The 23,962-nt window shown below is 42.6% G+C and overlaps 1 protein-coding gene across 1 annotated transcript in view; it reads right to left on the bottom strand.

Annotated features, from left to right (window-relative positions):
* The window catches only part of ARHGAP18 (Rho GTPase activating protein 18), a 68,701-nt gene extending 55,027 nt beyond the window's left edge, over window positions 1–13,674 (bottom strand). The window contains exon 1 of the mRNA XM_082481087.1: window positions 13,555–13,674. Coding sequence (XP_082337213.1) covers window positions 13,555–13,631 — 77 coding nt within the window. The 5' untranslated portion in view covers window positions 13,632–13,674. The remainder of the gene's footprint in view (window positions 1–13,554) is intronic.
* Between the last annotated feature and the right edge of the window lie 10,288 nt (window positions 13,675–23,962).

Here is a 23,962-nt window from a genome sequence, read left to right as displayed (position 1 = left end):
TTAGTAATGGAAAAAGACAAAGAAATATGCTCTTCTTGTTGTAAGGGTCACAGGTCTCCTTTAGAAAACTAACAGGATATGGAAGTCCTTTTAGTAAGCTGGCACAGCTGATTGTCCCATGACCCCACACTGCAGCAGTACCCTCCCATCCTTCTCAGATGGCAACCAGTTGGAAGCAGACTGGATGACACAAGACCATTAAGGAGATGATGGATTTCCTGAGGTAAAATTGCCAAACTACTGTTTGACAGACCACCCTGACGGACAACTACCAGTGAGTGATACAACGTACCCTGGGATCAGGGTGAAGGCATGGAAAGCACACGCTCTGCACCTCCAAAGCTAATGAGGCCAGCCACAAGGCAGCTTATATATCAATAAATGAACAACCCATTCTTGATCTGGAAGATGACATGCCTTTTCGGGAGTTATAGTAAATCACTTCCTTGTTTAAAGTACTAGCAATGGCTTCCCGTGACAGCAGCAGCTTGAAATGGGACAAAGGATCGTCTCTGACTAGATCAGAACAAGCCACAGAATCAAAGTGACACAGTTAACAATAAAAATCACAGCTTTAAAATCCTACAGTTCCTTCACTGGTTACTATAAGCTGCAAAACTGTTGTTCCTACTTGCAAAAGCATCTTAAGCTTTTAGGATATGTTTCCTTGAACAGTTTTATTTTTCTGCCTTTAGTCAAAAAATCTATTTTCATACTAATATTTTGAGTCAGATAAATTTCATCACTCTTCAGAAGAATCTTACTATAACTAAAGCAACAGGTAAGTGAGTAAAAGTTCCTAAAACCAGACAGAAAACCATTCAGTAATGATTAAGAAGGTATGGGCATAACTATATCTTTTAATTTAAAAATGAGGAATGTATCTAAAAAATAAAACAAAGGATAAGTACAAAATATGTTCAGCAATTCCAGAGTGCTACCAAAGTAGGATAATTTCAACTTTAAATTGAAGCAGAGATTAGTTAGTCACGCCAATAGTGTGGTGGTATAATGAAATACCTTATTTAAGTCACCTAGGAATTTTTAGATGAAAGCAACAGCTGAGCAGCCTTTATAATTATTGGAATAAAGGTGTGCAAAATGAGAAATTGTCCAGTTACTTTTCATTTCTAAATTTCCAACTTCCTAAATAGTAAGAACAGGATTGGGGTTTTTTTTGCGCTCATCGCATAATATTGTGGGATGTCAGATGGACACCAGAAAACTTTTTCGATGTTAATAGCTTTTAAGCAGTCCTGCATTGTTTTGAGTGTAAGAGTCCCCCATTATTTCAGAGATATTCCTTAACAGATGATGTTGCACATTGTAACAAAAAGCTTTTACCTCCCAATCCTCATCGGCAACTTGAATAAAACTAAATGAAAGGAAAATAAAACAAAAATTAAGGAAGAGGTTAATATGTATATATACAAAATGACCTGTGTGCTCAGATGGGATGAAACCATCACTTCTTCAAAAGCAGAAATCAAATCCATGGAATTCCAGATCATCTATTCTTATATAAACATATATACTTATACAATGTATGTATTATAGAATGGAAGGAAAGAAATACAGAGAGACAGAGAAGAACTTCAAGTCTTAAAGGAAATCATAATTGTAGAAAGAATTTTATAGTAGCCCAATAAAAGGGTTTTTATACCAAAAATTGTTGCCTAGAGCAACACTGCTAGCCAAAAACTTAGAGTTTTCTTAGCCAGCAAACTGAATTACATCTACAGCCATATACAAAATTATACAAGTCAGTACACATTATAAAAATAAAAGTTATTTACCAATACACCCACATAAAAAATGTTTGCATGCACAGGCACTAAGATTATCTACAGCCTTACCTATAAGGAAGGTTGCAAATAAAATCAAAAGAAAAAGAAAACAAAACAGCATATGCAGATGTGACCTTGATTCTTCTATTTAATAAGAACAGTAACTGCTACTAGTGATTTGTGCAAGGTAACCGACTTGGAGAAATATCCTTTATCCAACTGAAGCTCTTTTGGATCAAAGCTGAATTACATTTTTCATACGAAATTACTTATGTGAGAAGACTTGGAAGGTGAGAAAGAAACAGGGGTTCAAAAACTTCCAGGAGACTAACATAATACAGCATGACTCAAAGGGCACCAACCTTGTCCAGAATCAGAGGTTGTGCACCTGTGTCAACACCACACCACACACCAGGGAAAAAAGAAACAAACCCAAAAGGCCAAGGCAGGTTGAAGGAAAGGTTTCTCAGCCTAGGCTCAAACCCACATGAATACAGCTACACAGCTACCCGACAGGCACATGCTGGTGCTGGGCTAAGGTCTGAGCATGCTGCAGTGGAGATGGGCTCCAAGAAGCACCACTCAGCACAGTCTGGTGATCTGTTTGCGGCAGAGGGAACTACTTGTTGCTCAAAGAGACAGCCAAGAGCCCGCCTCCAGGCTCCTGTGAAATTTTAAGTACAAGCTTAAATTATAATACACAATTTGAAAGGTTTGAAAAGACTGTCATATAAGGTTGCTTACGCTGAGTGCTTTGTCATCCCATCCCACCCCGTCCCATCCCCTGCCCCACTTCCCACTGGCACGGTCACGTGCAGAGGTACTGACCAACACTCTGGCTCCAGCTGCTAGCTGCTAACTAACTGGACCTCGCTTAGCAACTTCCTCAAAAGTATACAACAAAAACTGAATTTGCGCCTAATCTGTATTTCAGAGATTAAATATATGCATGTATTTAAAATGAAACTTCTTAAGAGAATTTATAACAACTTGTACTGACGTCTGTGTTTAGTGAAATCTGTATCAAATAATTGAGCAAATGGACAGTGAGTGAAAACACGTAAGCGAATGTCTCCCTTCCACTCCCTAAGACAGGATGATTAAACTTTCTTTAACAATCACTTCAAAAGCTCAGGCAAGACCCAGAAACCAAAACACTGTGACACATCACACAGATTTTAATACCATACATCTTCATAAACTGTTTTCTGATTTGAAGTACAAAGTGCCAAATACCAGCTTTCACAGCATGAAGCTCATCAAGTTTTCTGTAAAAACATACTAGGAGAAAAAAGATCATGTTTGAGTCTGTTCTTGTAAGCACCATCCACAGTAAGAAGTTCAAACAAATATAGTTATCTTCTTAGCTTTCACCTCAAAGAAGAACAAGTACTACAGTGTAAATATCCTTCTCTCAAAGGGAAGGTGGAGAGAATTTGGATCACTGGACAGATGCTCGGATATTTTAATTAGTACCTAACATTTTAAATTACATAGTTGTATAATGTCTTATATATTTAATTTCTTAGTCTCTTTTACCCTTAAAACAGAAAATATTACTGCGAAGAAAAGTTAGGTTGTGTTTTATACAGGAAATCATAAGAGCTATTCTGATTATACTTCTCATTCCTGATACTGTTTTGATGTACTACCTTGGGCACTATGAAACCAAAGCGATCTTTCTGGTGCAAAGTTCAGAGCAAAGAAAGGTGTGTTTAAACAAGGCACAAATCAGCAACCTTTCAAGAGCTTATCAACTGACAACCAACCATAATTTAGAAGCTGCACTTTAATTTACCTCGTTACAGTGTGAGGGAATCCAAGCTGGGCTTTTCTTTCATTTTGTGAGGCTGGCTGCACCATGCCACGTGCAGACAATGAGGGGAAGGCAGGTTATCTGCAGCTCTGTAAGAGGAGTGCAGGTGTTCCCCACCACGCCGCGCACCTGCATCCCAAAGACCTCAGATCGCAGCCTGCCTTTTGCAGGTAGAAGCCATGCACATGACTGAGTCACTGGATGGTGTGAGTCAGGACTAAATGAGCCAGAGATGAAGCTTACTGTAGCTTTAGAGCGGCTGCTAAAGGACGAGCTGTACCCAAACTGACTAAAAAACTGTCAGTACAAAGTTAAGCCATCAAATATCTTTTTAGCAAATCTGAACCAATGGACTTAAATTATATCAGATGAGCCTCTCACAGGATGTGGCCACAGCCAGTACTAGGACTCATAAAAATGAGCTATCTTGTCAAACTGCAGTCTCATAATGATCGCACTAAGTTGGCACGGATGTAGGCTGCTGCCAGAGGGTTCTGTCAAACCCCTCTTTCCTGTGGGTTTCCATCACTCCCCTTGTGCCAGCACCATCGTCGATGCAGTCACCTGCTGAGCTAGGTTTAGAAACCAATATCTGTCTGATAACAACACTTGCAAAAAAGTATTGCTTTCAGTTGGATTTTTTTTTTTTATTCAGCTCAACCGACTTCAGTCAGCTCAGAAATGCTAATGCCAAGGCAAGGAAAACATGAGGAAGGTGTATGTGAGAGGTGGAAGGAAACTCCAGTTTCAGTGATGTCCCCACTCTTTTCAGCCTCCACTTGTCTCAGCCTAATATGGCCATGACCTGCACCCACATTAAAACTTCTGCTGGTTCAGGACAAACCTTAGGAGGCACTCTGAGATGAAAAGAAAGTTTCAGGCAATAGTGTAGCATCTCTCTCCTGTGATAATACTTGCAACAGAACAAGAAGGTATTCCTCAAGTTCACCTGAAATACAGGCTTCTCAGGACAAGATGACACAGCCAAGTTGTCAGAACAGGTTTAGTAGGACGCAAAAGCCCACCCTCTGTATGGTTTGTAACAATGGGGATGACTATTCCCACACCATTAACCATAACACCATTACCAGTGTTCCCTTATCTGGTTGTGGCAATGGGAATCCCACAGTGAGGTTCCAGAAGCTGCCCTACAGAGCTGTTAGATCTATCATCCTCCGAGAAACTGCCAAGAGAGAAAGCATCTTCCACTGGCCCGAGGTAACCACAGCTCTGGTCTCCTGCTGTGACTGGCCAGTGAGTCACGGCTCTGTGTGTGACAGCACTTATCAGGGCTTCCTTGCTGTTCAGTAGCTGAGGCTTCTGGTTACTGCTGCAAGCCCCTTGCTCTGTATCTGGGATCATGGTCTCATAACCACAGCTATAACCACAATTACTATATGACTCCTTGGGCCACTACGAGCCTACAAGATCTTTCTGCTTTACTTGTACAGTTAAAATCTAACCTTGCACTCTCTTAAACCAGGGTCAAAGCTCCCTGTTACCTCTTGATATAGTATACTCCTGGACCTTGCTGTTGTATTCTATTAAAGGCAGACAATTTCTGATAGAGGGAATATTTCATCAGTGGCCTTCAGTCCCACCACCTATTGTTCTGACAATTACATAGAAATCAACTAAAAACAATCAACTGATTACAAATAATAAAAATTAAACAATGTACATTACTGAGAGCGTTATCACTGACCATTGAGCAAACAATCCTCTCACACATCCTCTTAAGTATTTTCCTGGTCTTCAAACAGGGAAGTGAAGTCAAAATATCTGACATCCCTAAACCAGAGTAAAAGCTGTCTGGGTGGTTTAGAGACTGGTGGACAGGAAGAAGAGGTAGTCACGAGCAGTGGTAAATTGAAGATTTGTACTGATGCTAAATCAAGCAAAACATTCCAACTGTTCTGCTGCAGTTTGGTACTGAGTACGCATGATAAGATATTAATTTATTTGCTGAAGACAGCATTATTCTTACCTTATTGCTTTCTTATGTGTGGTGTACCTTCAACCATATTCCTAAGCATGCTAAAAGCATTCCCATTTGCTCCTCCTCTAATACTTCACTCCAAACCATTTTAAGTCCTCCAGCAATACTAGGGGCACTGCAAAGGAAACATGCTAGCACATTTTTATTGTCACCTTTTGGTCCTAGGAGCTTCCCTAGGAAAGAAGGATGTTGTAGAAAGATGACAGATAAAATCGCCAAAATTCTCATTAAAGCATTTCCAGGGTAACAGGACCGGGATGCTGTAGCAGGAACAGCAGGGAACAGAGTCACCGAAAGAGGGAGAATATTGAGCAGCTTAATCTCATGGGAAGGTATGACCAGGTAAGTCACCATTTCTGTGCACCCTTTTAGTCCGCTGTAATACAAGAGAGTTGACACAAAACAGTGACCAAATAATAAATTCATCATTTCAGCTTTTTGGGGAGCACGGAGGGGTAAATTGCTTAGGTGCTCATCCCATATCCTGCTTGGAGTACCACCAAAAATATACCTCAGAAAATGATAGCTACAATTGTACTTATGAAATAAATTAAGTCTACTTATTTTGTACACATCCAAATACTTCAAAAAACAAAAACTCTACTTTTCTTTCCTATTTATTTGGCTATAAATATTTAAATTCCCTGCCTGAACGTGATTATTTTGAGATCAAGAGTCCAAGGCAGAGGCAAGTTCATTGCAAAACCAGCAGCCCTCACAAAACAGTCCACTGTCATGTTGGAAATACTTAAAACTTAGGAGTGTGCAGTTTTTGTTTCCCTGGCCAAGTTGATTTACCAAGGAGCCCGGAGTGACAATCAGTGACCCATGCATAACAGGAATCTGCAACGCCACTCACAGCAGGAACCTCGCTGTATCACTTACTGTAATTACGGCCTCCTCAGCTGTAGTATTCTGATTCATAGAAGAAAAAAATGACAGTATGTATTCAGTAACTCTAGTAAAAAAAGCATTAACCGTAGAGAAGAGTGCTGGCATTGCAGATGTTACCAAAACACCTATGAGTAGACTTTTAAAACCTTACAGCTTTCAGCTCCAGCCTCTCTAGTAACAGTTACGAAACGAGTAAAATATTGGCAACAACAATAGATTATAACACTTTTTAATGGAGTGGCAGTATCAGCAGGCTGAAAATGCCATTAGTCTTATTTGAAAACAAGTTCAACCATTCTGCTCTTCAAAGAAAAAGAACTTAGTGAAACAACAAAAAACATTCCTTTGATACCACACTTAGAGCGAACATTGAGCTCAGATTTACATGGCCCCTCTGGCACTTTCCTAATGGGAAGTTCAGTTACATTCTAGTTTTGCATAAACTCTACATGCTTGTAACAGCACATCTAGTAATACATTGTGTTATGCTCTGTATCCTATAGATTCGTACACACTTGAGCAAAAAAGGGAAAGCCCTTAATTAAAATATTCAAAAGGCCTCTATGCTTCACATTCCACAAGATGGCGTGACTGCAGAATATACAATTGGCTGAAGTGGTAATTAGCAGCAAGGAAGTGATTTTACCTGTGTAGGTAACACTCATGAGACTGACACTGAAGTACTGCATGTAATTCAGGCTGGGGGGTGGAGAGGCAAAGTAACAGGGCAAGGGTAAAGAAGGATGCCAAAAATGCTGAAGAGAAGTGCCACAAAAAGGATTTTCAGACTGAAGAAACAAAGAGACTCAAAGAGAATTACTTGCTCTGTCTACTAAGATAAAATTGAGCAGCAACTTGACAATAGGTAACAGGCACTAGGAGGGCTTTTTAATCGATTGGAAAGACATAGCAAGAACCAAAGGCAGGAGCAAAATAAATTCAAAGAACAAATATGGTGCAAACTGGGGGAAGGGGGAACCCCATGAAGCAAGAATCCGGAATCAAGGAAGCAGGAAATGTTGGGATACCACAACTTGCTGTCAGTAGATCATGTTACTGGGATTAATACATGCGTAACTAAGCAACACATGAAGGGTCTTCAGTATACTATATATTTATACATGCAGGAAGTACAAAAGACACAAAAGCAATGCTAAATAAAGCAACTTAATGGATTGTTGCCTGTCAGCTCTATCTGAAGATGTTGGTAGGCATCGGACATTAAACACTGTTCAAATTAGCAGGCAAATCCAAGGCAGGAAAGATTTTTCTAATGCATTTAGATAAAGAGTGTGCTCATGTAGAGCCAGTAAACTTAGCAGATAAAAAGATTGCTGTGATCTTGTAAAGTTAGTCACGGTGTGATAGGTCTTTGCTTTGCAAAGCAACATATGGAAGGTACTGTGCTTGCCATCCATACTGGCATCACGAAAGACAGGTTACAGGGGTTAGGAACAACAAATGCTGTGATGATATGGAGAACCTGCAATCTGTGCCATACTAGCAGATTGCAAATGAAATTGCAAAAGGCTCCACCAACTTAAGTCAGTTGTGAGTAATGAGCTTGTGAGTTTGCTGCTTGTACACATACCCCTAACAATGCTTTAGTCCTTCATACTGGATTTCACTGGATTTCAATTCCAAGAGTGAGTCACTGATGAGAAAAGAGGGGGAAAGGAATGAGAACTTTTCTCTCTGAAAGAATGGAGATGGAAACTGCCCTTGAAAAAAGGCATGAATTCATGCTTACTACTAGATTTCTTCTTGGCTGAAGATGCAAACTATTAAATCTTCAGAATAAACTGAGCAAATATTCAAACAACGAATGAGGCAGATTATTCTGGTAAGGAAAGAATAAACTCCTCTTGTATGTGTGATTTGTAATGTCTATTATGGTCAATGTTTGAAAAAAAATCATATATCACGGGCAATTCATAGAAGAAGTCTTTGTCATTTTTCCAAGCTCAAAGGACATCTATCATCTGGTTTCTTTCTCAGGGAGATCAAACAGTGAGTGAGTGATTTAGACCACAGCAGGCTGTAGAAAACACCAAGCATTTTATGTCCCTCACTTGTCACCCATCCCTACAGTGAACACAGACACTATCACTACTGAGTAAAGCCCATATTTACAAAGACATATAAAAATAAATATTTTCTTTTATGCAGACTTACACAGTAACACAAAAAAAGGGCACTCTACAACAGAACCAAACAGAGACCCCCCGGTTTCACTGCCACACAGACCCCAGCTTCAGCTTGGCCACGTCCCAAAATCACGCGGATTCAGTAATGAAGCGGGACAGTGAGCCTCGGGGACCACAGGCCCTGGTTAGCAGGTGTCACTCAAAAGAGGAGACCTGAAGCGGCAGCAGTCTTCTCTCTTACAGTAGCTAAGGGTTAAGCATATGTTGTTAAACAGGCACTGGCTTGCAAAGCTTCAAAACTAAAACTGGTCTTCTGATGTAAGTTAGAGGGGCGCAGATGAAGTGGTAGCAAAAGCGCACGTGCCGGCTGCTGGCGAGCAGGCACAGTGACGCACTGGAAACAGATACAGGGAGGCTGTGACTCACACCACAACCTGGTGCAGCACAGCAGACAATACAGAACGGCAGCCTCCCAGACAGGACAAAGGTATGGACAGAAAAGCAAAGTCAATGTCCAGTGGCCACTACATTTAAAACAATTTATCTACTACTGAGTTCACATTTCAGACTTGGCTCTTGAAAATGCTCTGTAGCAGAAGCGTATTTGCCTCACACACCGGTATGCATGCCGTTAGTTCTGCATGCACTCTCCATGCATTCACTTACTTGCAGTTTTGCTATATCCTAATCCCCACCCACTGAATACTCCAAACTTGGCTTTATCCTTATAATGACACCTTGAAAATATTTTTACACACGTATATACATATACACACGCACATTTGCTCACTCTACAGGACAGAAATAATCCTGCAGAGGACTCTCTGAATGGCATTTGATTGCCTGAGGGTAAGCCCACACAGCCATATGAGAAGACTGCTGTTATCTGAAACGCCTACATGTGGCTGGCAAATATGACACAGGACCTGCAGTCCTTTCTGCCACAGTAGATGTGGTAAAACTCCCCAGCAAGGAACCTAAGTGGCACTGGAAGTCTATGCTTAAGGGTGTGGATTTCACATTTCACATGCATGAGGTTGACATGCCTAAAAACAGCCACTGAAACAGGGTCTGAAAGCTTTCTGATTCACTCTTACTTTCCACAGTCCATGTAACAAGAAATAGTTCCATGGAAAAACCAAGAAGAAATGATTTAAAACCTTGTGCATGATCATAAAGAAAGGGAGACGACACCAATGCACGTAGCAAGACAGCCAATATAGCATTAGTGGATCTAATGGGTTAAAACTGGCAAGTGAGAAAACTGAAGCAATATGCAAAAGAGAGCTATTAAAACTGAATTTGATAATGGGCAATCTGCCTTTGTGATTTCTCTAAGAAGATCTTTGATACTTAGGTAGAAGTCACCCCTAATCAGTACCTACACTATCAGAAAATATTCCTTTAACCATTACTTTGAAGTAAAATGTAAAATAAACTTCCCTATGGCAAAGAAGACAGCTCTGCTGGACTTTGTGCATCGCCACTGTCAAGGCAATATTGTTAAATTGCCAAACTTGGAAGTAATCATACTGAGGCTGTTCTAGATTTTAGCCTAAGGAACCAACAGTAAGGTGTCGTGGTTTGGCCTCAGCCAGCAACAAAGAACCACGCAGCCGCTCGCTCGACTCCCACAGGTGTGAGAAAAATCGGCAGAAAAAGGCAAAACTCGTGGGTTGAAACAATGTAATTTAACAGGACAGCCAAAGGGAAGAAGAAAGAAAAACAATAACACTGATAAAGGAGTATAAGAACGCGATTACAGTACTGACTGAACCCGCACCCGCACCCGCACCGGCACCGGCACCGGCACCGGCACCGGCACCCGCACCGCTGCAGCCCACCCCCGAGTGGCGACTGCGACACCACCCACCCACCCCGCACCCCGGCTAGCGCCTCTTATAGCTGGGTGCGGGTCACGTCGTGTGGAATACCTGCCTCCCCTGCCGGCTCCTTGGGGAAATTAACCCTATCCTTGCTGGAACCAGGACATAAGGTAAGCCTTTCCTAAAGGAAATATTTCACAGGCTCATTGTGCCTTTAAAGGGCCAAAAAAACAATGGGAAAGTAGCTTGACAATCTATTAGATCAGTAAAATTATTTGGTCTTACAAAGCAAGATTTCTCAAATGCCTGAAGGAAAAAATAACTGGTTAGGAAGTATAGCCCTTTCCTAGGATGCCACTTTGTTTGGACCACAGCCAATATATTGCTTTTTCCAGAATGTACCAGTGCCACGCTTCCCCAACCCTCCAAAGACAATGCAATCTCTAACATGCACGATTTTGAATGCCTCTGAAAAAAGCAAGTCAACATAGTTTCTCTAGTAATCTTTCCAAAAGGGCTGCTTCATTACAGCTGGCACTGTATTACATTGGCTTCCCAATATTCTGATCCTTGTTAAAAATTACAGAATTTTCAAATTAGCAGAGAGGTGCTAACCTAGATACTGAAAGTTGTTCTTATTTTGTTATTTTTAAAAAAGGCAAAATAAATTCCAATTTCATACCAGTAATAAAATGCAGAATCTGGATGGCAGAACTGGTACACTTACACATTGTGCAGAGCATAATGGAAGAATGTGTTTCCACAAAATATTTCAGAATTATACAGGTTTGAGCATTTGCTCTGTTATTATCACACAGCTCTGCACATCTTGGGAATGTTGTCGAAGAAGGAAAGTAGTTAGAAAAAAGGAGGGGGGAAAAATCCCACAAAAATGTTACGGTGTTTCAGAAGTTTTGTTTGTTTCTTTGCTTGTTTCTTTGTTTGTTTGTTTTAAAAAGACCAAAAAATAACAAGTGATCCTTCCCCTCCCTCCATGCATCATGAAAATAACATTCCAAACCTCTCTCCCTTCAGAAGTGGCAAGACACTGGGGATCCAGGACAGGAGAGAGCAGATGAATCAGGACCATGGAGTTGAGATCCTGGTTAATGAAAATGGGAGAGACAGGACTGTGGTCCAAATTTAGAGCGGCACAGCAGAAAGGTAGAGAGGTGTCCTTTAGAATCTTAGTTTAACGAGCTAAATGGCAAACACGCATGGCTTGGAAAGCTGTAACACTGCCAGCAGTGAAACTCCGGCAAACTAACTGTGGGAATCCCCTGTTCTGCAGAACTTTAACATACACATTTGTATGCTATAATTAAGGAAATTAGACTGCTTTTCACATTTATATCTGCCCCACAATCCCTTAATCCCACATCAGAACAATGTGTGAAGGATCACCGTCACTTGCATGGCAATGCCTCAGTTTACCCAGGAGGCTCTTCCCAGAAGCAGCTGCAGAGAACCTGATGAGATCTCTGCTCCTAATGGTGCTGCCTTAGCGCAGGAGGCAAGTTTCCAGGACACAGAGGGGCCCCCAGGACTGTGCTCATGCGTCTGGGGCCTCTGGAGGCTAAGAGTAACTGCAGCTTAGAGCCACGTATCCAGGCAGCCCTGCGTTAAAAGGGGGAGCCAATCTTAACAGTCTCCAGATACACAGATCTTTATTCAGAAGTTATCCCAAGGAGCAGGGAAAGCAGTTTTATCTTGTCCCTCCTCTGTGGAAAGTTTGAGGAGAGGTATGAGAGGTAAAAATATCAAAAACAATAATACAGAAGGATGGTGGATTTTGTGATTTCTTGCAAAAATGCACATATTCTGCATTCAATAGTGAACAACTAGATCTGCAGTGCCCTTATATATGTAGCCAAGATGATAGCAGGACTGAAAGCGGGGTTATAAATAACATTAGTTATGGAGAAGGAAGTACCTCAGTAAAAAGAGAGGCATGGCTTTGTGGTTCAGACACGGAGGAGGCTACTTCTCAGTTCAGTTCTTGCATTTGCCATGGACTCTTGGTGTGACATACCATGGTGCATCAGTTATCCAGGGTGACTCACTGTACTTCCTTTTATCTTCGTTTAATCAGACTATAATCTCTTTGATCGGGCATGCTCTTCCTATGGATGCATGGAAACAGTGTGCCAGTTTCAATACCTTCCCAGTTTCAGCTGGCTTCTCAGCACTAACAGAAGTCCCATCTTTATCAATGGGATCTTTGTCGACAGTTTCAGCAAGGAAGAGGCAAGACTGAATGGGCCGTAAAGACAGAACTCTCCTTTCCACACTGCGGCCTCTCCGCTCACTGCCGCCGAAAAGCCGGCAGCGCTCCTGCCTGTACCAAACACATGCTGCCAGGCACCAGGAGGTCCTCAGACTTCGTAAAAGGCAGGCTGGCTTCTCTGCCCATTAGCAGTCTCACGTTTTAAGCAAAACGGCAAATGCTTTAACAAGTTTATCTGGTCCTCGCCTGCGCCTTCCTTCGGTTTATCTCATTAAAATTAAAATAATGACAATCTATGCCCTGCCTCCCACGAACAGCAGCCTGACCCCGAAGACTCCGGGGTCCAGCTCCCCCTGAAGCCACGGGGCAGCGCCCACCGCCGCCCCCGACACAGCCCTCCCCGCTCCAACCCTCCACCCGCGCCGGCCACGCGCTCGGGCGGCCGCGGGACTCCGCGTTCTCAGCGGGCAACGCCGTGGCAACAGCCGGCGCCCGCTCTTCCCGCTCGACTCTCCGCGGCCCAGAAAAACGCCTGGGGCTTCCAGGGCGGGCGCACGTTCTTACAGAAAGGGGTGAAATAAAAAAAAAAAAAGGGGGGGGGGGGAGAACCCGTTTGGGAGGATTCGGGACAAAGCGCAGAGATGGGGAAACCCTACCAGCTCCCTCTCCCCCCCCCCCGCCCCGGGGCCAGAGAAAACACCTTCTCCCCACCGCAACAGGTTCCCGCGGTGCGGCTCCGCTCCTGCGGCTGGAGCCGCCCCCGCCCCGCGGAGTTCCCGGGCGCACCTGCCACCCGCACCGCGCCGCACCGGGCAGCGCCCGCCGCCGCCGGCCCGGCCTCCCCCCGCCGCCACTCACCCGCCGGGGGCGTCGCCGCCGCCGCTGGGGTGGTAGGCGGTGAGGACCACGCCGCGGGAGCCGGACCGCCAGCTCATGGCGTGCGCCGCCGCATCCCTTCTGGGGACGCCGAGTGGGAGAGCGGGGCGGCCCGGCCGCGGCCCGGCGCGGCCCAGCCTCCCGCCGGTAGCGCAGCGGGGCAGGGCCGGGTGACGGCAGCGCTTCCTGCGGCCCGGCGGGGCCGCTGCCGCCGCCGCCGCCCTCCGCCGGGCCGGGCCGGGCCGGGCCCCTCCTCCCCGGCTCGGGCAGCCGAGCGCCCCGCGGGCGAAGGCAGCGGGAGCCGGCGAGACCGAACGGCTGCCGACAGCGGGTGCCCGCGGCCTGCGCCTGCCGCCCTGCACCTCGCCGGCCGCCGTTGGCGGCGACACCCCGGGACGGGCCGCGGGTACCGGCGGCCGCCCCGCCGGCGTTAGCGTTGTGTGTGCTTCCATACACCGCGTGGTGTTAATAAACAGCGCGGTTTGGGCCGGGCTGGAGCCCGGTTTGAGGTATCGCAGAGAACGGGGTCAGTTAAAGGGAAGCTGCTGCAGTCCGAGGCCTGAGGAAGGTGTGGGGCGGTGGGTGCTGGGGGGCACAGGCCCATAGCCGCTGCAGTGGAGGCGGCTGGCAGGGCTGTGGTGGTGCAAAGGCAGCAGCAGCACTGGGGTGAGAAAAATAGGGAATGGCTTCATTGTTTGCTTCGTACGTTGCCCGTTTCACTGAATCACAGTTATTCTGTGCTTGGTTTCACTCCTCACACACAAAAATGGTTGGTTTGGTTTTTTTTCATTGTGAGATATTGCTATAAAAATCGCAGGCAAGGACAGGTGACTGAGCTGCCTCCGAGCTGCTGTGCCTTAAACCAGCCGCCATGAGCCCCAAGGTCGCGCTCTACCAACCAGCGAGAGCCGGAGCCTGGCAGCGTTGGGTCAGCTTTTTCGGTGGGGACAGCGTCCTCTGCGCCCCAGCACAAACTCTGGTGTCAGAGGTGGGACTCACTGCTTCGCTGTTAGTTTTGAACTGGTAGGCAGGTTCTGTAACACAACACTCAAAACCTGTTTGTTTTTTTGTCCATGGCAATTCTAACATAACCTGAAATGTATATACAGTATTTAGGGTTTGTAATTTGTGTCTGTGTTCACAGAAGCATGTGGTTTGTCTGAATTACAATTGCTTTGTGCCATAAGTGAATGAATCAACTTCAATGTGAGTGTAACTTGCATTGTATTTCCTTTTGCCTTTTAAAACAAACAAACAAACAAACAAACAAAAGTCATGCAATTGCTTTGCTTGCAGTTAAACAGCTGAAAAGTTCATCACTGGGCCACGTAAGGTGTTCTGGAGCATGCAGGTATCGAGTTCTGAACCTTCACTTATTTCAACCATCGTACACTTAAATGGGAAAGCTGCACGCAGCCGCGGATGGACCATGTGTTTTTCTGTGCAGCTGTTCTCCAGCACAGAGCTGCCAAGCAGGGGCAGCACAGAAATCGCAACCTACAGTTGCTGTGAAGTTGCTCCCAGCGGAGAAGCAAACAGGAAGAACTTCCCGTCACGTTTGAACAAGATCAGTTTGTCCTTCAGAGTCCTTGGTGCTTTCAGCTGGTGACTTTGCAGAGTTCACGGGTGATATCCAGACATAACTGAATTTTGTCATTGACTTAAGCGTATAATTTTATCCAATAGGTTTCTTCTTAAAAGGTTGGCCTTCTGCAGAAGGGGATGTCCCCTATTTCTTTAAAAAGGGTAATGTCACCATGACATTTTGAGAAGAGTCCCAATGTTACAAGCACAGGAAAACTTGGCTGATGTTCAATAGACCAACCATTACAGAGGTGCCTTTTCACTTCTTATACCACTGAAGGTCAACTTTTGCCTTAGTTTTAATATGAAGAATTGAGGGTAAGGGTAGGTCCTAATAAAGCCTGCCTCTTCCATGGCTTCTGTAAGATATTTTATATCTAGGCAGCTGGCCAAGGTGTTTTGGCTAAAATAATTTTTGTATTGTTAATTTTTTAATCAAAACTTTTGTATTAAATTTAAAAAAAAATTATTTATTAAAAAATAGACATTAGATAAGCTCTGCATATAAATTAGAAAAAAAGAACAGGTCTGTTTTGAACAGTGTGGATTTTTAAATTTTTTAAGATTTACAGTGTATAGAAAAGAGGTTGCTGCTGCCCCACCTCCCCAGATGTTCTCAGTTTCCAAAGGGAATGGGTAAAAGAGAAAGCACAGCTGCTTCAGCAATGGCTTAGTAGAACTGTTACAACAGCTTAACTAGCAGTATGCACCAGGAGCAATACACTGGGACAAATTATCTGCGTGTACCTACTCACAGGCACACACACAAAAACAAGGACATGAAACCACAGCAAAACTTTGGACTGTGAAAAGATTTCCCTGTACTCCCACTGCAAAGGTATAGCACTCTCTTTACATCTCTCAGGCTGTGTCCAAAAAGGCAAAAATTGGGGCCTAACTTCTCACATAAAGACACAAAGAAGACTCAGCTGTTTTCACTGGTCACTTTAGAAGTACATCAGCGTGAGATGAGCAAACATCCTATTAATATATGTCACGGCACCTATTTACTGGTGCCTTTGCCTCTTTCTTTCAATGCATGTATCAATTGTCAAACAGCCTATGCAGAATGCAAAATTATATTCTGAAGGACTCAGCCTTTTTCTTTTAAACTAAACCAAGAAAACTAAAAACGTAAATACCAGGGTCCTCAGGACCTGGCCATTTCTAAAACTTCGGTTAATTGGTTGCATGCCAAATACCCCACTTTGTTTTAAAACTTCCTTTAAAAAATAGTTTAAAAAATTACAGAAAGAAAAGTAAAAACATTTAAAGCATTCTGTTTTTAATGAGTGCTTTCCAAAGCCCTTTGCCCAAACTAAATATGTATTAGGTGCTATAAGAACAAAAATATAAACTGCTTTTTCTTTGATAAGCTTATTAAAACACATCATAATTAAGGCACGCCATAACATGCTGCACTGCCGCTGTAAAAGGAAGAATGCAACCCCAGGATGTAGCCAATGTGGCGTCCCAGGGACTGCTCAAAGCCAATTTTACTGCAAATGGAGAAGGGGAAGAACCTGCCTTGTTCATGGCAGGGGGAGAGTAAGAATGGCAAAACCCAGGATGAGTTTGTACCAGTCAACTGGAGAGGACGAAAGCTTTTGTAAGGATATCACAAGGAGGGTGGGAAAAGGAGCTAGAAAGAAATAAGTTCTAATAATAAATGAGAATAGGGATTAAATTACTGACAAAACCACCAGAGATACTGGTTCCCTTCTTAAATCTGTCTGTAGTATGACACATTTCAAGCATGGAAGTGGATTTAGGAACTTTAGGCACACTTTTTTCTTTACTACATTTGACAACTTGATAGGATCAAACTCTGTCCTGTTATGACAACACAACACCACCATAGTTTTCTTTGATTAAATTATTCCTGACTTACAGTGGAGCCAGCTAGACAATTTTGACCTACAAGATGTATTACTGCTGTAAACTGACATGAATATCACCGCTGTCATTCACCAGTATATCTTCTGCCTAAACCATCTTTCAGTCAGTAATTGCTGAGTTTGCAGTTAATATTCACGTTCTTAACAAGGTACAGGAATGCTTATTTGGAAAGTAAGGTTGTTCGTAATCAACTAGATAAGAATGCACCATTTGAGGCACATAGGTTTATGTGATAAAAGGAGATACCATTGAGAAAGGAGATTACAAGTCCTTCTGTCTTGCTACAGAATCCAAGACTCCTTCAAAGAGTTTAAATATTCAGATTAAGATGTCATGCAGGGCTTTTACACTTAAAATAATCAGTCACCAGAGCCAAGCAGATCACGCAGGGTTCTCGTGCTCAGCACTCTTTTTACAAAGCAACTGCTAAAAAGAGAACTTCTCAGCAGTACCATCCTTCAGCGCTGCTTTACAGGGTTTAAATATGCATGTGTTCAACATATGCTTTTGACTCTTCACTACAGAGCGTTTTTTTTTTCCTTTTTAAAGTTTTCCCAAATAAAAAAAAAAATCACAGTGATTTTCATATTTTGTATAAATATATGGTTATATATTTTATATAGGTGCTGAGTGATTTTTCACATTCGTGTTCCTGATGATGCATCAATTATCAGCAGGTAAAAAAGCCAGAAGCACTGGCTTGAGGAAATAGTAACAGGTGAGCTTACAAATTCAAATCCACAGACTGACTTCAATGGCAGTAGATGGATTTATTCCTGCTGAGGTCCAGAGGTCCCTCTGGAACCAATGCCGGAGGGTTTAGACAACCAACACAGTGCTGCAGTTAAAGTACAACTGTACTCCAGGACTTTTAAAATATATTTTTAATGCAGGAGACTGTCATCTTTTTCCTAGCATTATCTAGTGTAAAATTTGTTCAGACGGGTTTTAAACTGAGCAGAAAATGTCTCATCAGCTCACTCACTTAATTCACACTCAAATAAACTGGCAGCACTTCCATTGTCCAAATTGCGTTCCCAGCCAGCAGCCAGAAAAGATACGAAATGGGAAGTTGTTTGTATATTGTAAGATGAAATCTAACCCATATTAAGCTTCACACTTCATACATTGCTGCACTCCACTATATAAAGAACCACATATGTGAATAGTGTTCTGCAGCTGTTAGTAACCAATGCTAGGAATAATATAAAAAAGAGTATTACAGGTTACATACTTGGGGTATGATTTCTGTTACTTAACTCTTGATGTCTACACCCATGCAAGTGATTTTATGCTCCATTGAAAGTCCGCTGAAGAAATGCACTTTTAGAGGGTAAAATCCTCTGCCCTATGTTAGACCTCCACTTCAAGACATAAAGACTAATCACGCTCTAGAATTGTCTATTTATTTCCACCAACTAGACAGGCTGACTACGTGAGTAGGTCACAGGCAGACGTCCACATCTGTCAGATAAGCTCCACCTTTAATGCTTTTATGTCGCCCTTCAAAATATGGAAGACGCAACGTTCCATTACAACGTGCACCATGCGGCACATACAGCGTGGAGTAGTCAGTACTCTGAAATGTACAGTACTGGTATGTAGGAGGTGTTTCAGATCAGCTTACATATCCCTGAATATCAGGGTGGGGGATGAAGTCACACACGTGTACGGAGAAAGCAGACTTGTTACAGAGAAAGCTGGTAACGTGTTTGCTAGTCAGCACATCGTGAACGTTTCTTACAGTCTGATCCTGCAAGCTAATGTGTATCCTACATTGAAATTTTCATAGGATATTTTATGGAAACAAATGTCCAATATTATCAGGAGGCAGCTCGAAACGTAGGGGAATTTAGCATGCAAGACACAATCGACACAGAAGCCACTGCAAGGACATGGCCACAGTTAAGCGGACTGACACCATCCCGGCTTTCTGAGAGTTTTCGCCTTCTCCCTCACTGCCCTCCACACACGTTTAAACAGCTGATTTGTTTCCCATAGCAGAAAGAGAAGAAAAAAATAAGAAAAGGGAGGGACACTTCTTATGTTCCTCTCTTTTCTTCCGAGTTGCTCTAAAATGTATCTGGTGCACTCTGGTGGCTGCTTTGGTAATTCTTAATTCTATGACTTTGCAAAAGGTGGAACGGTAATTACCGGTGCTGGTTTTGAGGTTACCCATATGAAGACTAATGAGCACATGAATTTATTCCAGTTTATCCAGTTTGATTTTTCTTGAATGCACCCCCTGGAGGAATTCGGATCTCACCCATCGCAGCCCATCTGCTTACCTTACATAAATCACAAGGGGGGGTTGAGTGGTTGAGGTTCTCATCTCATCTACTTAATGTTTTAGCTCATGGTCAGACAGCTGCTGAATTTTACCCAGAGGTATATCAGTTTCAGTAGTGGTAATTTATCCATGTTTATTTGCAGCGTGACCTTGCACAAACCCTCGTATCAGTTCTTGCTTCCCTTTCCCTGCCCATGTAACGGGGCTAATAATATCTAGCTGTTTATGAGGATTATTCACCATATGTTCAACTACACTGGAAGGTACCAAAAAATTGCTTCCTGTTACATCACTATGTTTACTTTCTTTTGGTGCATGACTTAATAGGGATAAAATGGCATGGACTTCTGTATTCTCAAGCACAGAGAACAGATGATAAAACTAGTACACTTTTTTACACTTTACATCTCCACATGTGGTAGAAGACTTTTGGGGAAAACTTAGTATCACAACTGATATTTCAATCCGCTTTTGGAAAGTCAGCATCAATGTTGAGGACTAAGGAATTTTCACTGGAGACTCTGAATGAACCCTTTCACTTGAGGTAGTTTTGATACAATTTTAGTTTTATACACTGTAACTGCACATATGCCTCTAATTATGAAGAGACAGTGTATTTTCAGAATATAATGACCTTGGTCTGTCTTAATTCTCCCAAAGTGTCACCTAGATGTGCTGCACACTGGATGCATTCACTGCATAGGTAGGTACACTCTACTAGTGTATGAAAATGAGATAAAGATTAAAAAACCCACTCTGGGGCATGGTATCTCATGTTCCTGTGCAATCCTGTCTTACATGTATACAAGGCAGCTGTGTAATTGTTCAAAAACGTTTTTCTGGGTTAAACTCACTACATGCTTTTGGTTCTGTTTCAGAGAGAGACCTTCTATCCTCCTGACCATCCTTGTTGCCTCTTTTTGCACCTGTTCCAGTTTGAATTGATCTTTCTTGAGCACGAGGGTCCTGAACTCTGTAGAGCAACTGTGATCGTGAACAATACCACAAATACTTTTGTGACTGTATAACAAACACTGCATTGTGGAAAACGTTAGCTTTTCTCATGGCTGTGTCACTTTGGTGCTTATAGTCCTTCTGTGACCGACTTGAACATATGCACGTGATACAGTTTGAGCAGATTTGCTGACCAGTTTGCATATCGAAGCACACATAGGAAGCTCATTCTGAAATTTCTTATGAGGGATCAGTACAGGATGGTAGGAGGCATTCACTTTGTTGTTGCGAGGGTGCTGTCATATGAATGCCAGAAATCCTGCTTTCGTCTCTCCTCTTGGACATTGCAACCAATGCTAAACCCACTGGAGGCGCAGAGAGAACATTGCTATAACTCACAACTCCACCTCTTTTCTCCTTTAAGCCAGGAAGTAGACCCCTATATCCAGCATTTGAGTGGATGAACTGACCGGCTGAAGTTTCATCGAGATGGAGATGGTGCTAGCAAGCATGGAGAACATACTTGAAAACAAACATATGACTTGCTGCTTGAAAAGGCAGGCTGTATCCATCACAAGGTTCACAGTCTGGGTCAGCTACCCTCATCCTGCTTTAGATCAGGTATGAGTAGGGGCTGGGATAGTTTTTTCACTCTACATCTGTTAGGAAGTTGAAACCACGCTCTGTCCCACACATGTTCACTAAGTCAGTCTGCATCTTGACTGGGAGCTCTCTTCATTACTCTCCTAATTTTGCTGCTGTCTGCAGATTTGATCACAGCTGAATTTGCAGCACAGAAACATCTGAAGTAAAACACAGAGCAGCCATGAAGGAAAAGAGTTTCTTCTGAGTGTAGTCACTCAGAAAAGCTCATGAAAATTGTGACACAATCCTAAACTGAGCGAGCCAGAGCTATCCAGAAACGTCACGATGAGCAGAGAAGAAATGATTCAGAACAAAGAAAGGAACAATTGCATGAGTCATGGGCTGCGAGAAAGAAAACCACTTCTCTGTAAAAGCTTTGAAACTAAAGATTACCCAGTAAAACTTCAAGTTAACACAAAACAAAAGATTCTTATTTCTTATTAACAAAAATATTCATTTTGCATCATTCTCTTTCATCCCAAACAAATTTTAAGAAGTTGTTTCCTTCTTTCACATTTTACACAATGCAATCAAATTCAACCACCCTTAATATGGAATATTCAAGCTGTCAATATTATTTTTGCTATTTGGAATTGAAATGATCTTCTGAATCCAACATGAATTTTAAAAAAAAAAAAGGTTCATATAAGATCAGGATTGTTAAATTTTCCAGAAATTTAACTAAAATCCCAAAGAAGGGCACCATCATCACTCATATAGACAGGAGGGCCATGAAGATGACCAGAGGGCTGAAGCACCTCTCCTATGAAGACAGGCTGAGAGAGTTGGCATTGTTCAGCCTGGAGAAGGCTCAGGGGAGACCTTATAGCGGCCTTCCAGTACCTAAAGGGGCCCTACAGGAAAGATGGGGAGGGACTCTTTATCAGGGAGTGTGGCGATAGGATGAGAGGTAACGGTTTTAAACTGAAAGAGGGTAGATTTAGATTTAGATATTAGGAAGAAATTCTTTACTCTGAGGGTGGTGAGATACCGGAACAGGTTATCCAGAGAAGCTGTGGATGCCCCATCCCTGGAGGTGTTCAAGGCCAGGCTGGATGGGGCTCTGAGCAACCTGGTCTAGTGGGAGGTGCCCCTGCCCATGGCAGGGGGGTTGGAACTAGACGATCTTCAAGGTCCCTTCCAACCCAAACCATTCTATGATACTTTAACCACATGTCAAATCCTGACTACGGTTTAAGAATATCGTATTAATGGGACAACATCTCTTAAAACTGTGTCTGTAAGTATCAGAGACAAATCAGAAAGGAGAAATAGAAGTCCTCGCACTCTTGCTTGTCTTGCCTTTTTCATCATCTTTCCAGGCTTGTTTCTGTTATACTTGTAATCTGTAAAAACTCATCAATTAACACAACCAACGTTTTCTCTACATCTTTTGCATAAATTAGCTTTGCCAGTAACACTTAGCACTTGTAATTTTTAATTACATATGAATGTAAGTGTATATTTGGGATTGGAAGCTATTTTCCAACAGCATTACTGTAACAAGGATTGGCCAAATTTTGAACAAAGAAGTTCACAAACATGACCTGTAGGAAAAAAATGGTTATTTGTTTCTGCTTTCTAATAGTATTTCTGATGCTTTTTATTTGTTCTTTGTAACTACTAAGAAGTAACTCATGTAACTCTCATGAATAACAACTACAAGGACAATTAATGTGAATACTTGTGCAAAAAGTTGTACAAGAAATAAATATTTGAGTGTTTATTTGGTTGTGATTGAAAGCAGCCAGTGAGAAAGCTGAAAAAATACCAGCCATACAGCAAGAATCATAAAAACTTGAAGCACTATTATAACTGTACAATAGTACCACGTACCTAGCAATAACTATAAAGTTCATGAGTATTTCTTGACTGATGCATAGCCACACACACTAGTCACAAATAATTTTAAAGAAAACATCAAATTTGTAGCCTCTGAGGCCTCAGTCCTCTGAGGGTACATCTGTGACAGTCACAAATGACTAAATTTAATAAATCACTCGTTGCAGCTAATTTGCTCATCTCTGTTTGCAAAGAAATTTTGACAGATTTGTAAAGCAAAGTTCAGCAAGCACTGCAGAAATACAAGGCAAGAATAATGTACTACCAAGCACTGTGTATTTTGGAAGCAATCACTGGTGTTACAGAAGGCTAAACTTGAAAGTTTGCCTACATCAGGATATCATCTGTGTCGTTTCTGCAGGAAAAACATAACGTTTGTAGTTCATTTGGAGAATCTGCACCAAAAAAATGGTATTTATATTATAGCAGTCAGATTGATTTTGATTTAATATAGTATCTCACTATTTAATAACTCACGCTATGTACAATACTGTTCACCATATGTCCAGGAAAAAAAAAAAAAGAGAGAAGCTGAAGTATGTTTTAAATAACCTTGCATATGGGGAAAAGCAATGTAAATGTATATAAACGTATACATATGCATAACATATAAATATTATGAGGGCATCTATGACCAAGTCTCCTGAAATTTCAACCTGTGAAATGCAGTCGTAGCTTCACTGGGAGGAACTAATATGGTCACGAACAAAATCAGAACGAGAGCGCACGGCACAAACCAGGGCGGGGAAGTGGGGTGGTTTGCGGAGGAGGATGCACACGCGTACCCAGCAAGAGGGAAGAGCACCCAGGGAAAGGCTCCGAGCCATATGGCTGCCACAGGGAAGCGGGGCTCCAAGTGAGCAGTCAGGATGTGCGGCTGTGTCGGGGTTTGATCTTTGACGAGGAGCCATCTGCAGCCCTCAGCTACGGCGCTCTCAGGTCAGGAAAGGAAGGTTACACCTCGGCACTTGAAAATCAATGGAAATTGTGCTACTACCTTACATCAGTGGAGGCATGCGTTTTCCTTAGGGACAGAAAGCAGTGCCCAGGATCAGGGAACCCCACCCCTTATGCATTTTCATGTATTTTTACTAAATACAAAATCAAATTGCCAGAAGGCACTATAATGCGGTCACGAATTTTTCTCAGAATTTACGCGAGTCCCTCCGTTTCTTA

The sequence above is a fragment of the Vanellus vanellus genome (genome assembly GCF_965231255.1).
Source record: "Vanellus vanellus genome assembly, chromosome: 3".
NCBI classification, from domain to species: domain Eukaryota; kingdom Metazoa; phylum Chordata; class Aves; order Charadriiformes; family Charadriidae; genus Vanellus; species Vanellus vanellus.
Note: the sequence above shows the minus strand (reverse complement) of the source record. Positions and strands in the feature narration are given on the sequence as shown.